General features: G+C 31.5%; 1 protein-coding gene across 6 annotated transcripts in view; it reads right to left on the bottom strand.

The window, feature by feature from the left end:
* slc12a7b (solute carrier family 12 member 7b) overlaps positions 1-13,703 on the bottom strand; it is a 72,072-nt gene that overhangs the window by 17,490 nt on the left and 40,879 nt on the right. For all 6 annotated transcript variants that reach the window (XM_058766166.1, XM_058766167.1, XM_058766162.1 and 3 more), the window contains exons 4-11: positions 12,970-13,116; positions 9,384-9,438; positions 8,998-9,128; positions 7,237-7,478; positions 6,388-6,599; positions 2,902-3,066; positions 1,009-1,107; positions 787-844 (exon numbers count right to left, since the gene is read on the bottom strand). In XM_058766166.1, the coding sequence (XP_058622149.1) occupies positions 787-844; positions 1,009-1,107; positions 2,902-3,066; positions 6,388-6,599; positions 7,237-7,478; positions 8,998-9,128; positions 9,384-9,438; positions 12,970-13,116 (1,109 nt within the window). The remainder of the gene's footprint in view (positions 1-786; positions 845-1,008; positions 1,108-2,901; positions 3,067-6,387; positions 6,600-7,236; positions 7,479-8,997; positions 9,129-9,383; positions 9,439-12,969; positions 13,117-13,703) is intronic.

The raw sequence follows: 13,703 nt of genomic DNA, 5'->3' as shown, positions 1-13,703 counted from the left end.
CACTTTGAAATTGCCAGTAAATTTCACAAATATGATTTTATAATAGTAACAATAATTGAAGTAGCATTAGTATTTAGAATAAAAAATATATATATAAAATGAATCCATCTCTGATGCAAAATTCAATAGCAAATAGTGTTATTTTTACATAAAACTATAATAAAACAAAAACTAAATAAACCATATATTAAAACTTTAATTTTATATACATTTTAATGCACCAGTCTGATTCAAAATTCGATTGTAAAAACATTGTTGTTATTGTTACACAACACTAAATATCTATTTTGTAATAAAATATAGGCAAACAAAAATATTACTAATTTAAACCACTTTATACTGATACTTAGCAGTATTGAATGAAATATCAAAATATTTCCCTGAAAAAAGGCTTTGATACAATTTCCACTCGGAAATTGCTAGTAAATTTCATAAATAATGGCAAAGAAACAGCAAGTATCACACTGAGGTAGAAACACTGAAATAGTATTTTCTCGCAAAATTCACTCCAGCAACCTTGGCTTTATTTAAATATTTTTTTACAGTGTATCTGTGCATCTCTGGAATGACTAAATGCTGTCTAGGTAGGCAGTGCACTAGGTTTTGGAACAGACACAAGCATTTTCCTGTGATATAATCTTGAAATATTACATATAAAGAGTTCATTGACCTGCTCGCAAACAGGCTTCGCACAGAAATCTGCCGTTATTAAAGTAGATTGCCTGTATGTTTATCCAGGAAAATGAGGATATTATGAGTGGAAAATGAGAAGCAGAAAGTGCTCACTTGTCTCGGAGCAGCACACCCTCGATGCAGGCGCCAAACAACACCACACAGGACAGATCTGAGTTACACCGCTTAGAAAACCAAACAGCATCTCTCCTTACACTCTCTGTCTCTCAGACACAATACTAATGCTTCAGTGATTTAGTTTTACAATTGATTCAATTATGATTTCAATACATGGTTAAATATATAATGTTGTAGACTGGTCTAGACTAAGGATACAGATGACGGTGGTGGTTGCGATGGCGAGGATGGTGCCGATGGGAATGGACCTCTGAGCATCTCTCAGATCCCCGGATCTGTTGGATCCAGCCATGATACCTGCACAACAGAAACGGACGGATGAATTACATGCGTGTTTTTTAGAAGGTGAAATAAGATGCTTATAAGATGAGAAAAACGTAAGTTATAAATAAAAAAAATAATACTGGTGTATGAACAACTGAGTTACAATACATTACAAAAATGCATGATGTCTTTAAGTAAATAAGATAAATAACATAAGGCTATTTACCGTATTGACCTGAATATAAGACAATGTTTTTTCCTTGGAAATACATCTGAAAAAATGCGTTCGTCTTATATTCAGGGTCTAGACTTTGACATGTCAATAATACACCCACAACAATAGGTGGCGCCAAAAACGCATAAAACGAGTGTGTCATGAAATATAATGTGTGTTGTAAAGATCGCGAATGAAAACAAATTTTCGGGGGGTGGGGGGTGCCGTTGGGGGGGTCGGGCCGCCCCCCTAAAATAATGGTAGGGGAAACACTGCATATATACCTAAACTTAAATCACTAATTGAAATAAAATGGAATAAAATAAACTGAAGTAATAAAATTACTAAAAATTTAAATTGAAATAAAAAATTAAAGCCAAATAAGATGAAGAAATAAAATAAAATATAAATTAAAATGACAAAAGCACAGAACAAAATTACTAAAACTTACACTAAATTAAAAAGAAATCTGAGACTATAAAATAAAAATATTAATGAATTCTACACTGTATATGATATTACTATAATATAAATAACTCTAAAATAACACTGGTTAGAGTTGGTGAATTCAATGAATTTCTATGAATTTCCCATTTAAACTGTTTATTTCAATGAATCAGTTTAAAGAACCATTCAAAAATGTTTCATGAATTAAATTTTAATATATTAACCTTTTGGTAACACTTTACAATAAGGTTCATTAGTTAACTACATTAGTTAACATGAACTAATAATGAACTGCACTTATACAGCGTTTATTAATCTTTGTTAATGTTAATTTCAACATTTAATAATACATTATTAAAATCTTGTTAACATTAGGTAATGCACTGTGAACTAACATGAACTAACAATGAACATCTGTATTTTTATTAACTAACGTTAGTGAAGATTAGTAAATACAGTAACAAATGTATTGCTCATGGTTAGTTCATGTTAGTTAATACATTAACTAATGTTTAACTAATGAACCTTATTGTAAAGTGTTACCAACCTTTTTTAGTAACAATATAGCTAATATATAATATATTGTAGGTATATAGCCTACAGAACATATCTATTTTAGGTATTTATAGCTATAGTATTAAATAAAAAAGTTTTTTATTGTTGTTTTATATTGTTACACACCTTCTATTAATTTTGTGAAATACACAAATTATTTTAACTAGTTGCTTTCTGTAGTTTGCATCAAACATTGTTAATTAAACTACAACAACCAATTATTTCAAATGTTCCTCTGAAAACAAAATAAAATCAACCTTTCAAGCCACTTCAAAACAGATGATATATATATATATATATATATATATATATATATATATATATATATATATATATATATAATTTATTTATTTAATTAGATTACATCCCTCAGTTCTAATGCTTTAGTCAAATTTTTCCAAAAGCTCAGTCTATGTTATTACAGTAAGGTCATGTCCTGAAACGCTATCGTGGTGTTTACAGGGAGTTCACACACGTCCTGCTGAGCTCACTGTGAATCTGAGAGCACTAGATAAGACAGATCACCGCTCACGCTCACGACCAGATCAGACTAGTTTAGTTTAAACCGAACAGCACAGGCACGAGGGTGAGAGCAATGGATGTGAAGGCACCTGTGACGGAGGGGAAGTAGATTCCCACCAGCAGCGTGAAGAAGGCGGTGATATCATTGACCACATACGGCATGTATTGGTCCTGAGGCGAGGCGCTCGCTGGCACTGACGGCACGGCTTTCTCCACCAGCATGCCAGCCGGACCGTAGCTTCCCCACATGTTCTCTGTGGAAATCAAAGAAAAACTCACTCATTACGATGAGATAAGCTTTCATTTATGGCCAGTTGGTTCAGTAATATCTGCATCTGAGAAACCACTAAAACTGATAAGCTTAATCAAATTCACGTCAGTCTGAAAACAAACTACATTTATGGAAATTCTTAGAGAAGTACTCAGAAAAACAATTTACACTGGCCTGAGCGATATGGCCAAAAATATTATAATTTTTTTTTTTTTTCATATCATACAATAATGATTTTTATATCACAGTTTTCATTTACCATTAATGGGGAATGAAATTAATGGGGAGATAAATGTAAACATAACTTGTTTGTTCACAATTAAACTCCACAGAGTAGGAATTTTAATGCAGTTTAATTATTTTTTGAATGTCAAATGAAATTGAAAATATAATTAATGGTAACACTTTATTTTAAGGCGCCCTTGATACACGTTACATGTACTTACTATTATAACCAGGGCTCGAATTGAGGGAGGATGGCATCCCCCTGGTCGAAAAAAATGACAAAAAGCATCCCCTCTGTAAAACCACCATCCCTTGCATTGTTAATTCTGTGTATTACGTAAAACTTCTCATGCACATGAAATGCTAAAATTCTCTACTTATGATCATTTACGAACTAAATAACGGCGATTGACCAATCAGAACTTGGTACTTTAACAAGCTGCGCACAAGCAGAAGCAATTTCGTAATTTTTCGCGCAAAATGGTTCAAGCGCAACTTTTGAAGTTCTTTTAAAAGAAGACAACAGAAGCTATGATTTTTCCTTGATTAGAATTTAAATACATTCTCCTGACATAATGTATGTGTGACTGTGAGGGACTGAGAGACGATAGGAGAGCTGACATTATCCAGCTTTGAGAAAGGGAAAAAATAAAATAATTTAAAAAACACGTCTTGAGAGTCCAAAAGCATTCACTGTGCAATGAAGCCCATTAGAATACAGTTAGAATACCTTATAATTCCAGCAATGAAACAAAAATACCCATGTATGATATTTTACATTTTTATATTCATTGCACAAGCAATGCACTTTTCTGTATATCAGCACATGTGCACGAGGCCGCGAGCACAAATGTGCTATTAGTTTTATACAACAGTGCATAGCAACACGGTGTTTCATTCCGTGAATTAATCAGTTTTTGAACGAATCGAGCGAGCCGGTGATTCAACGGTCCATTCAGATATGACCGATTCAGTAAGTCATTTATTAAAACAGCGACTTGCTGCCACCTACTGGCGGTTGTATTGTCATATTTATTCAGTCATGACAAACCTAAACCAGCCAAGGTGACAGCACAAAAACACATTCAGCAAAATATTACTTATTAATACTGACCAAAATTTCTCTATTTCAGGCCCCAGAAGAAAAATAAAAAACAAACAAAATAAGGCAAATTTTTCATTAAATAGAAACCTTTTTAAAAATGAGACCAATTTTGTAATCATTGTGTAAAATTTGCCACATTTTTTGACAGACCTTTGAGTTTCAGTACGTATTTGATGGTTGTTTTTCTCAAATGAAACGGTGAAAAGCTGGTGATATGACTCATAGAGCAGCTCTGGAGATGAAGTTTCATGTCCTCATATATTGAGACAGCAGATGCTGAACAGACGTTTTGTTATCAACAAATTTTATTGTGATCTTGATATGTTATCGTTCATCACCCAGCACTACTTCATTATGGTTTTGCTTGAAATGCAAAGGCGTTAAAAAAAATAAGATTTTTGTTTACAAAAGATAAAAGTTGGAGCCAAGAGTACTTTTTCAGAGAGCGCGTCTCATTCAGGCATAAAAATCTCTCATATGTCAGTACAAGTACAAGCAAGCTGAGATCCAAAAGAACACAAAACAGCATGTGCAACCTATTTTACTTTCATAATGTGACTTGTTTCCCAAACATGATGGATATTCAAGATTACAATGACTAATGCTTCGTTTTTCTTGGACAACCAATGAATCTTGCACAATAAGATCAGGAACATGTAAATATAATATTCCATTAAGTGACCTTTTTCTTAGCCCACTTCATTAAAATCATTAAGACCATAAACCACAAGCACTGTGCTGGTTTGATCAAATTATGAGGACAAATTGACACGGAACAAGCCGTGGAAAAATTACTTGAATGTCCTGTACTGACCTACTTAAACAAAACTCCAGACCAGACGCAGTAATGCTGCATGAAAACAATTATTTCTGCTCACTTTGACATCAGTGTGGAGCTATTAATGTCAGGCCTGGCATGTTAAATCCAGCAAGATCCAGTCTGGAGCAGGAGAAATCACCAATGATTTTTTATTTTTATGCAAAATATATTGTTACGGCTTTCGAAGTTAATCTAGTTCAAAGTGTGCACGTAAGATATGAATGAAATACATTTATGTCATTTTATTTGTTTCACATTGACTAAATATAATAATATTTCAGTCCACTTTCTAAAGGCTGTTCAGAAATCATGGCATTAATTGCAACAATTTTGTTTTTTGTTTTTCACATTGTTTTATTTTTGAAAAAAAAAAAAAAACATTTCTAGAATAAAAATATTTTAGATATTTGTTTTGTAGAAATTTGTAAAAATGTTCCAGATAATATTTTAAGAATTTGTTTTAGTATAAGAATAAAATAAAATAAATCTGGAGAGATTTTTTTTTTTAATTTATATGTTTGTACACTTAAGCTATTAATGAAATATGTTCAAATGCAATATTTATATTACATTGTCAAATGTAATATTTAATACAGAAATCATGGCATTAATTGCGTTATTTTTCCCATATTTTATCTTTTTTTTTTTTAAATATAGAATAATAATAACTTAGTTAAAAGCTATTATTTTAACAAACTGTTTTGAGTAGTTTATTATAATCTAAAAATAAAATAAAATGTATTTTTTACTTATTTACTTTAGGTAAGCGGTTGCATAATTTAGTTTTGGAAATAATTATTTAAATTTTATTTGTCTTTATATGATATTTAATATTTTTCTCAGGTAGTAAAATGTATTTTCATATATGAAAATACACAGCTGCCTATATATTTATTGATATGTATTATTACATCAATTAAAAACCATCTTCATCATATATACACACGTCTAAATATGGTTTAACAGTGAATAGTCATTTAGAAGAGACTTCTTCCCAAAGTGATCAACAGCTGAAGTTGAAATGAACACAAAACGGCACATGCAACCTATTTTACTTCCATAATATGACTTATTTCGATGTGTAATGGAGCGTATTAAATGTTATGTACAAGAATTCATAGAGGGTAAATGTTGCCTTTAGCTCCTGCTCTCACCTGAAATGACTCCGCTGGTGAGGCCGGGAATGCCCTGGATCTCGGTGACATTATTGAGGGTGAAGTATTCATTGCAGCTGGCGTTGAGCTCCGGCCCTTGACAGAACAGAGACCAAAGCTTCGTGGTCACAGTCACGTTGTCTATTATTTCTGTCTTCATGCACTTGTCAAAGCCGTGGTTCTGTAGGGTGCGGTTGCCCAACAAACAGACCCTGGAGAGGACAAAAGAGCCTTTACAAAGATTTCAAAGCACAAGCTGCACATTTAAATCAGAGTTTATTGCCAGGAGGCTTGTGGTCATTGAGAAAGCCTGTGTTCATCTGTGAAACAAACACTGCTGTGAATATTTGTGGTTCAACAAAACGCACTGAAAACTGCCCGACACTGCTACAATCTATAAGAGGCTTTGTATAGTTTAGATAGGCAATGCTGTAAAACATACAATACAAGGAGGCTCCAACAGAGTGCATTTGTTGGTTTAAGTGCAAAAAATTTAAAATACAAATAAATAAAAGTGCTTTTAATAAAATAAAATAAATTCTTATTTTTAGGTAAGTTCAGTAGCACTTGCGTATCATTGCTCTTTTGTTGATTTTGATTGCTTCCATTGTCCTCATTTGTAAGTTGCTTTGGATAAAAGCGTCTGGTAAATGACTAAATGGAAATGGAAATTTAGGTGAAATAAAATTAAAAATTAAAAATTAAAATTAAAATAAAATAATTTTTAGGTAAGTGAAATAAAAATGACTACAATAAAATACTAGTCTTTTTAGGTAAGTGATATAAAAGCGCTTAAAAAAAAAATAAATAAAAAAAATAAATAAATAAAACCTTTAATGTGTGACTTACGGAAAAACGGGAGGTTCAAAGATGGTTTTGATGACCCCGGCATAGATGGCCAGAATGGACAGCACCACACAGGCCAGGAAGACCAGCGCGAGCTTATTGACGTACTTCACACCGACGAACACCACGAGAGACATGAGCGTCAGACAGCACGTCCCATAAACACGCATGTTATTCAGCAGAGCGTCCGCCTCCTGCGCCTTCTCCTCCGCCTTAAAGATGGCAGCGCTGGGCACTATGTACGTCTGTGACACAACACAGAAAGGTTTTATAGAACACAATAAAGAGGAAGTCATGGGGGAAAAAATGGGAATGGGAAACATTATTAGACAGATTTAATCTGGGGTTTTCAATCTTTTAGATACCACAAACCCCAAAATATGACCATCCTTGTGTGAGTGACCCCCATTATAAAATTTAAAAGGCAGCTATATCTTTTAATGTAAAAAGACCTAATTTATACTGTAAAAAAACTTATTATTATTTAGAAAATGTTTAGTTTCAATTCTTTTCAGTATTGTACTTTTAAATTTATTAAGTTCAACTTTTATTATTTGTTTAATTTAAGCATTTTTATTTTAATAATGTCATTAAGGGGAGACACTACAGGCAAAAACACTGTTTTTTCATGCACCTGTCAATTTTGAGATTTTGGGCTTTTTGGTTTTTCATGAAGTGTTTTTTCAGACTAGTAGAACGAAAACATCCAAAAGACACTGTTAAGTGTTTCTTTTATAGCACTTTATCTATTTGTGTCAATAGATTTCAATTACAATACATATTTTTAAAGGCCGTTTTCTCAAAATGAGTTTTTTCTCCTACACCGAGCCATAAATCTCCACTTCAGTAGCACTTACACACACCAAACTTTACATTTTTATTCCTGTCTATATCCTGAAGGTTTTTACAGAGGGATTTGTTCATATATAATTTTCTTGATTATTTACAACATTTTAATCCCCCCAAAATTGTCAAAATATAGTGTTTTCTGTCTGTTCTTAGTATTTTCTGAATGATGGAGTGACAAAATGAGATACCCAAAATTCCCTCTGTAAAAACTTTTGACTGTAATATGTTAAAAAAAATTAACAAGAATTTTGAAACTGACTTCATCCAGTGTTTAGATTTTTGTACTAGAAATGTATGCAAATTAGTGCATATTTCATTAAATAATGCCTCATTTGCATATTTAAACCTAACATTTTAGAAAACTTGTAATACAAAAAATGTTTGCAATTATGAATGTAATCAATCAACTAGGTAAGTAAGGCGATAACTATTAGTAAGAAAAAATACCCTATTCACCTGCAGTGTCTCGCCTTAATTGAATCTTTTTTTTTTTTTTTTTTTTTAATTTTAGCATTTTTTTTTTATTATTAATTTATTCATGTATTTATTTTAATCGTATCAAATAAAATGTACTTATTTTATGCAAATAAAATAAAAGTGCTGAAAAAAAATAAATTAAATAAAACAAAAATTATAAATATACTTATTTTAGGTAACTGAAATAAAAGTGCTTAAATAAAAAATAAAACAAAACAAAACATCATGCTGCTTAATTCTATATCGGCAGCAAAACCTTTAAGAATATCTCATGAATATTCACAGCTATCATTGGATAATTCCTCAATTGAAAGTTTAAAGTTATTCTTAGATGATCTTTACGTCCTAGTGGCCAATTAGCGGTTTCTAAAATCTCTTGTCTTTGGATTTTCTGGCCCTAATCTGACTGTAACCTTTAACTGCACACACAACACTCACCAAGAGGATCTCGATAGTCCCGAGGATGTACATGGCGCCGGCGAACGTTGTGCCCAGATAGAAACACAGACCCACAGCGCCTCCGAACTCCGGGCCCAGAGAGCGAGAGATCATGTAGTATGAGCCTCCGGCTGCACAAAAACATCAGCAAAGTGTAAATGTGACACAGAACGACAAGAACTCAAGGGTAGAACAGGAACATGACGACCGCATGCAATGACAGCAGCACATTTCTACTGGAAACCAATGGTACGGTTACAATAAATAACATAATTGGTCATGCTGGTTGGGTTTTTGAGGTATAATTTGGTTTTATGCTGACTGTGATGTAATTTCCTGTTTAAATACAAGTTGAGAGCAATAAATTTAATATGAAAATGTCTTACCTGGAACAACACCGTTTGTAGCAATGGCACTCATTGATATGGCTGTCAACATTGTCTGAAAAAAACAAAAAACAAAAACTTTATTAATTCAGATTTTTTTTAATTAAATTACATTTTTAATAAAAAATATATACATTATTAATTAATTACTATTAATTCAGATAAAATATATACATTTTAAATTAATTATTTTTCGTATTTAAAAAAATGAAAAGATAAATCACTGATATCAATTCTAATGTGTAGTATTACATAAAAATTTGATATTTGCTAAAATGCTGATTTAAATGTTTTTATTATCATTTCATAAAACAAGAAAATTGGCGAAGAAAATTATATCAATTCCAATGTAATATAAAGTAATGTAGTATTTAGTATAATGTTGATTTATCCTCATTATTTAATGAAAAAGAAAAATAGTATAATTTTTAAAAATAAATTTTATAATTAAAGAAATGAGAAAAAACATTTTATATAAAATAATGCAATATTTACTGTAATATTGATTTGGTTTTTAAAATTACGATTTTTAAATATTTTATCATTTAAAAATATAATTAATATTATACTAAACATTACAGTATTGTATGTAATATTACCCATAAGAATTTAAATAATATGGTAATAATATTGTAAAGGGAGTTTCATATCAGCTAAGTTATTCTAATATTACAAACACTATTTTAAAATAACATGCACTGATGAATCATTCTCATTCAGACCATGAACATGTATTAAGAAAGTAAACAGGTCAATGAAACTCAATCATGTACAGCACAGTAATGAGGTTCTCCTTTTCTTTTTCCAGGAACGTTTAGTTCTGTTAAAGGTCATCTGCATCTGTCTGTTATGCAATCTGGCCGTTGTGTCTGAGTGTCCTTGAGCCGAACGTCCACTTTAAATCTCTGGACTAAAGCCAATTAACAGCCACGAACCTCCAACAGGCTTAACGAGTGAAATAAAGCTGTTTGAATGAAGGAGATTGAGTGATCTTTACTGACCAAATACAGACACAAAGAGCTTTCACTGCACCTGCCATTTTTATCAACACTGCTTCTGATTATAATCAGATCAATATTCAATAGAATCCATTTCTATTCTGATCATGTAAGATTATACAAGAATGGTTTAGAAATAAACAGTAACATAAGTTTTCCCCTCCTCCTTAATAATACCATTGAACTTCACTTAATTTAAACTTTACATTTTATATTAAATAATTATATATGATTTATAATATTAAAATGGAAGGAAAAATGCTAAAAATGGGTAGCCGTCTGTTAAAAACAAATTGTTTAATTATTCATATTATTATTGCAAAGATGTATACATATAAAATAAAATAAAAATCTATATTATTTAGCAATTTTTTAAAAATGAATATGTATATTTATTTCTTTACTTGCGTTCTTATTTGAAATATGCAAACTAAAACATTGCCATTAAAAATCTGAAATTTATTGGTGCACATTGTAACCTTTTATAATTCCCTTTTGACTTCTTTTAAGTCATAAAAAAAAAATAATCATCTAATCAATTCCTGAGGGCGAATGCATTCCATATATATATATATATATATATATATATATATATATATATATATATATATATATATATATATATATATATATATATATATATATATATAATTTTTTTTTTTTTTTTATATGTTATATATATGTGTGTGTGTGCCGTTAGCGCAGGGGCGGAGCCTAGGTTTGGCCACCCCACTCATAACTGCTGTTTCTGTCTCTTTTTCTTGAGAAGAAGTGCATTTATTCAGTCGCAGAACGTCTTTACGATCACATCAATCCGGAGACGTTTCAGATGTGCGTTCCAGCTTCACTTCAGCGGCAGGCGCGAGTCAAACAAGTGCGGAAACCGGCGTGCGCTGTAGTAGCCTGTATCAATTCATATCAAAGTGCGAAATAAACTATGTGCATGCAATGTCGTGGTCAGTTAAGATATGAAGTTACCAAAAAGGCGATTAAAGCTGCCTTAAGACTGTGCATGCATGTAATATGTTATATATGAGTTACATTAAGAACATGTCTCTGAAATGGTTTTCAAAACTGTCCTGGAGCAGTCCAGCACTGTCTCCCTCATCTAACACACCCGATTCAACTCGTCAGCTCATTAGTAGAGACTGAAATGGGTCAGAAAAGGTGATGAGAATTCAGAGAAAATACAATGCATGTCAGATCCACGTCACGTTCAGCAGCAATAGCTCTTAAAGAAATAGCAGCCAAAAAAACCCTAATAACCAGCTGCTGTGATGTCTGTTCATCAAGAATAAAAGAAAAAAAGAGGAAATCAATAACTTTTATATAGCTGTAAGTATTTATTTGTATTTAGTTTAGAATTTAGTGTTTGATAACTTTATTCAATTTCTGTATATTTCTGCTGAGGGGCACAGGTAGCTAAATATAACATTTATTATAATGGGTTTATGTGAAGATTGTTTTAAGTTCACTTAAATTAGAAGTTATTTTTAAAGTCTAATACATGTTAAAATTGATAGCTCTTAATTATAATGTAATGTTTAATGGCTATAGTCAGTGGCTAAATATTAGGGGAATTTTTTTTATAACGAAATCAGTATTACTTGGTATCAGTGATGCTGGCCTCCAGTCATAAAAAAGATGCCATTAAACAAATATTAAAAATATGTTGTTTGTCCATTAATTTGAAGATTGAATGTGAAATTATTGCAATATAAAAGTATATTTAAAAACTTTAATGTTAGGTGGGATTAATCGCGAATAATTTCAGAAAAAAACGTGTGATTAATTAGTTATTTTGTTTAATCGATTGACAGCACTAATAAATAAATAAATAAATAATTAAATAAATATATATATATATATATATATATATATATATAGCATATTTTTCTGCAAACTCAAAAATTGTCACAAAAAATCTGCCCTTAAATTCTAGTTGATACTTATTGCTGCACACTGTAATCTTTTCATCTTGATCTGCTTCCAAAATAACTTCCTTTTCTAACTTTTTAACATGCATCATTTTAACATTTATTTATTTATAAACAAAAAAATTTCAGCATCCAATCAATTCCTAATGGACACCATTAGGTCCAGCAGACCTGCATCTTTAATTTCTGTTGAACATCCTGTTCCACTCAATAATGTGTCCCATTAAGAAAGAAAAACAGGCTGCAAACACAGTGTTGATATTGATTTACCTTCCTAAATGAGGAAGTAAATACATCTCCTCAATGCAAAGTTCAGTCACGCTTAGAAACGTCTCTCTATCAGTCATTTATCTCTAATAGATGTTGCATAAACTGGCAGCACTGTGATCTTGATGGTTCCTGTATGAGCAAAACCTTTAAATCCTGACTGTGACACAATCGCCGGAAATGTATAATGACACTAGTAAGTGAAGGTTGAGGTGAATTAGATGCTTGATCCCATTGTCCGCTGTGGTATATAAATAAGCAGCGGTGTTGGAGACTTCTGAGCACAGGAGATTACACATGTGAGTGTTCAGATGAAAGAGGACCGAGGCAGGATCAGCCACCCCTGAACCCATGCACTCGTACAGTCGTGCGGTTTGGACTTACACACGAGCAGCACATGAACACAATGATGAAGGACTCCAGGATTCCCGCCGTTCCCACGATCCACGTCATTCGCAGGAAGAGAATCACTCCCAGGATGTTCTGCAGGCAGGGCAGGTAGACCCCGATAAACGTCCCCATCTGTGGACTCTGCACACAAACACATGGCAGAAGAGACGGCATGAGAAACGCATGCTTGACATGATCGCACATGCATGCAATAATCATGCAGAAAATCTAAAAATCTTTAGTTCTTACGTTTTAATTCTTTAGTTTTTAAAAACACACATGTAGCAGCAGTGTTATTTTATTATCATTTATATTCTATTATAGTTTATATAAATATTAAATATTTTTAATAAGTTTTTATTTTTGAATGTTCTTTTTTCATTTTAATTTTAGTAAATGTTTTAGTTTTTTTTTTTAAATATATCCTTAGTTTTTATTGATTTGTTTTATTTTAGTTTTAGTTAATTTAATACTTTAAGTTAAACTATAAAGAAAATGTTGCTTTGGCCAGTACACTGTAAAAAAGATTTCTAGTACATTTTACAAGAAATACAATTTCAGTTCAAAATTTAATGTTTAATTCAATGTGTTACATATAGTTTCTTTGTAATTATTTGTGAATTTTACTAGGAAAATTGTAAACCATTCTCAAAATGATTTTTTATACTTTATTTATTTCAGTTAACATTTATTTTATTTCAAGTAACATTTTTATGGTTTTAGTTTTA

Source organism: Onychostoma macrolepis, chromosome 24 (assembly GCF_012432095.1).
Source record: "Onychostoma macrolepis isolate SWU-2019 chromosome 24, ASM1243209v1, whole genome shotgun sequence".
Lineage (NCBI taxonomy): Eukaryota > Metazoa > Chordata > Actinopteri > Cypriniformes > Cyprinidae > Onychostoma > Onychostoma macrolepis.
This window is presented reverse-complemented; position numbering and strand designations above follow the sequence as displayed.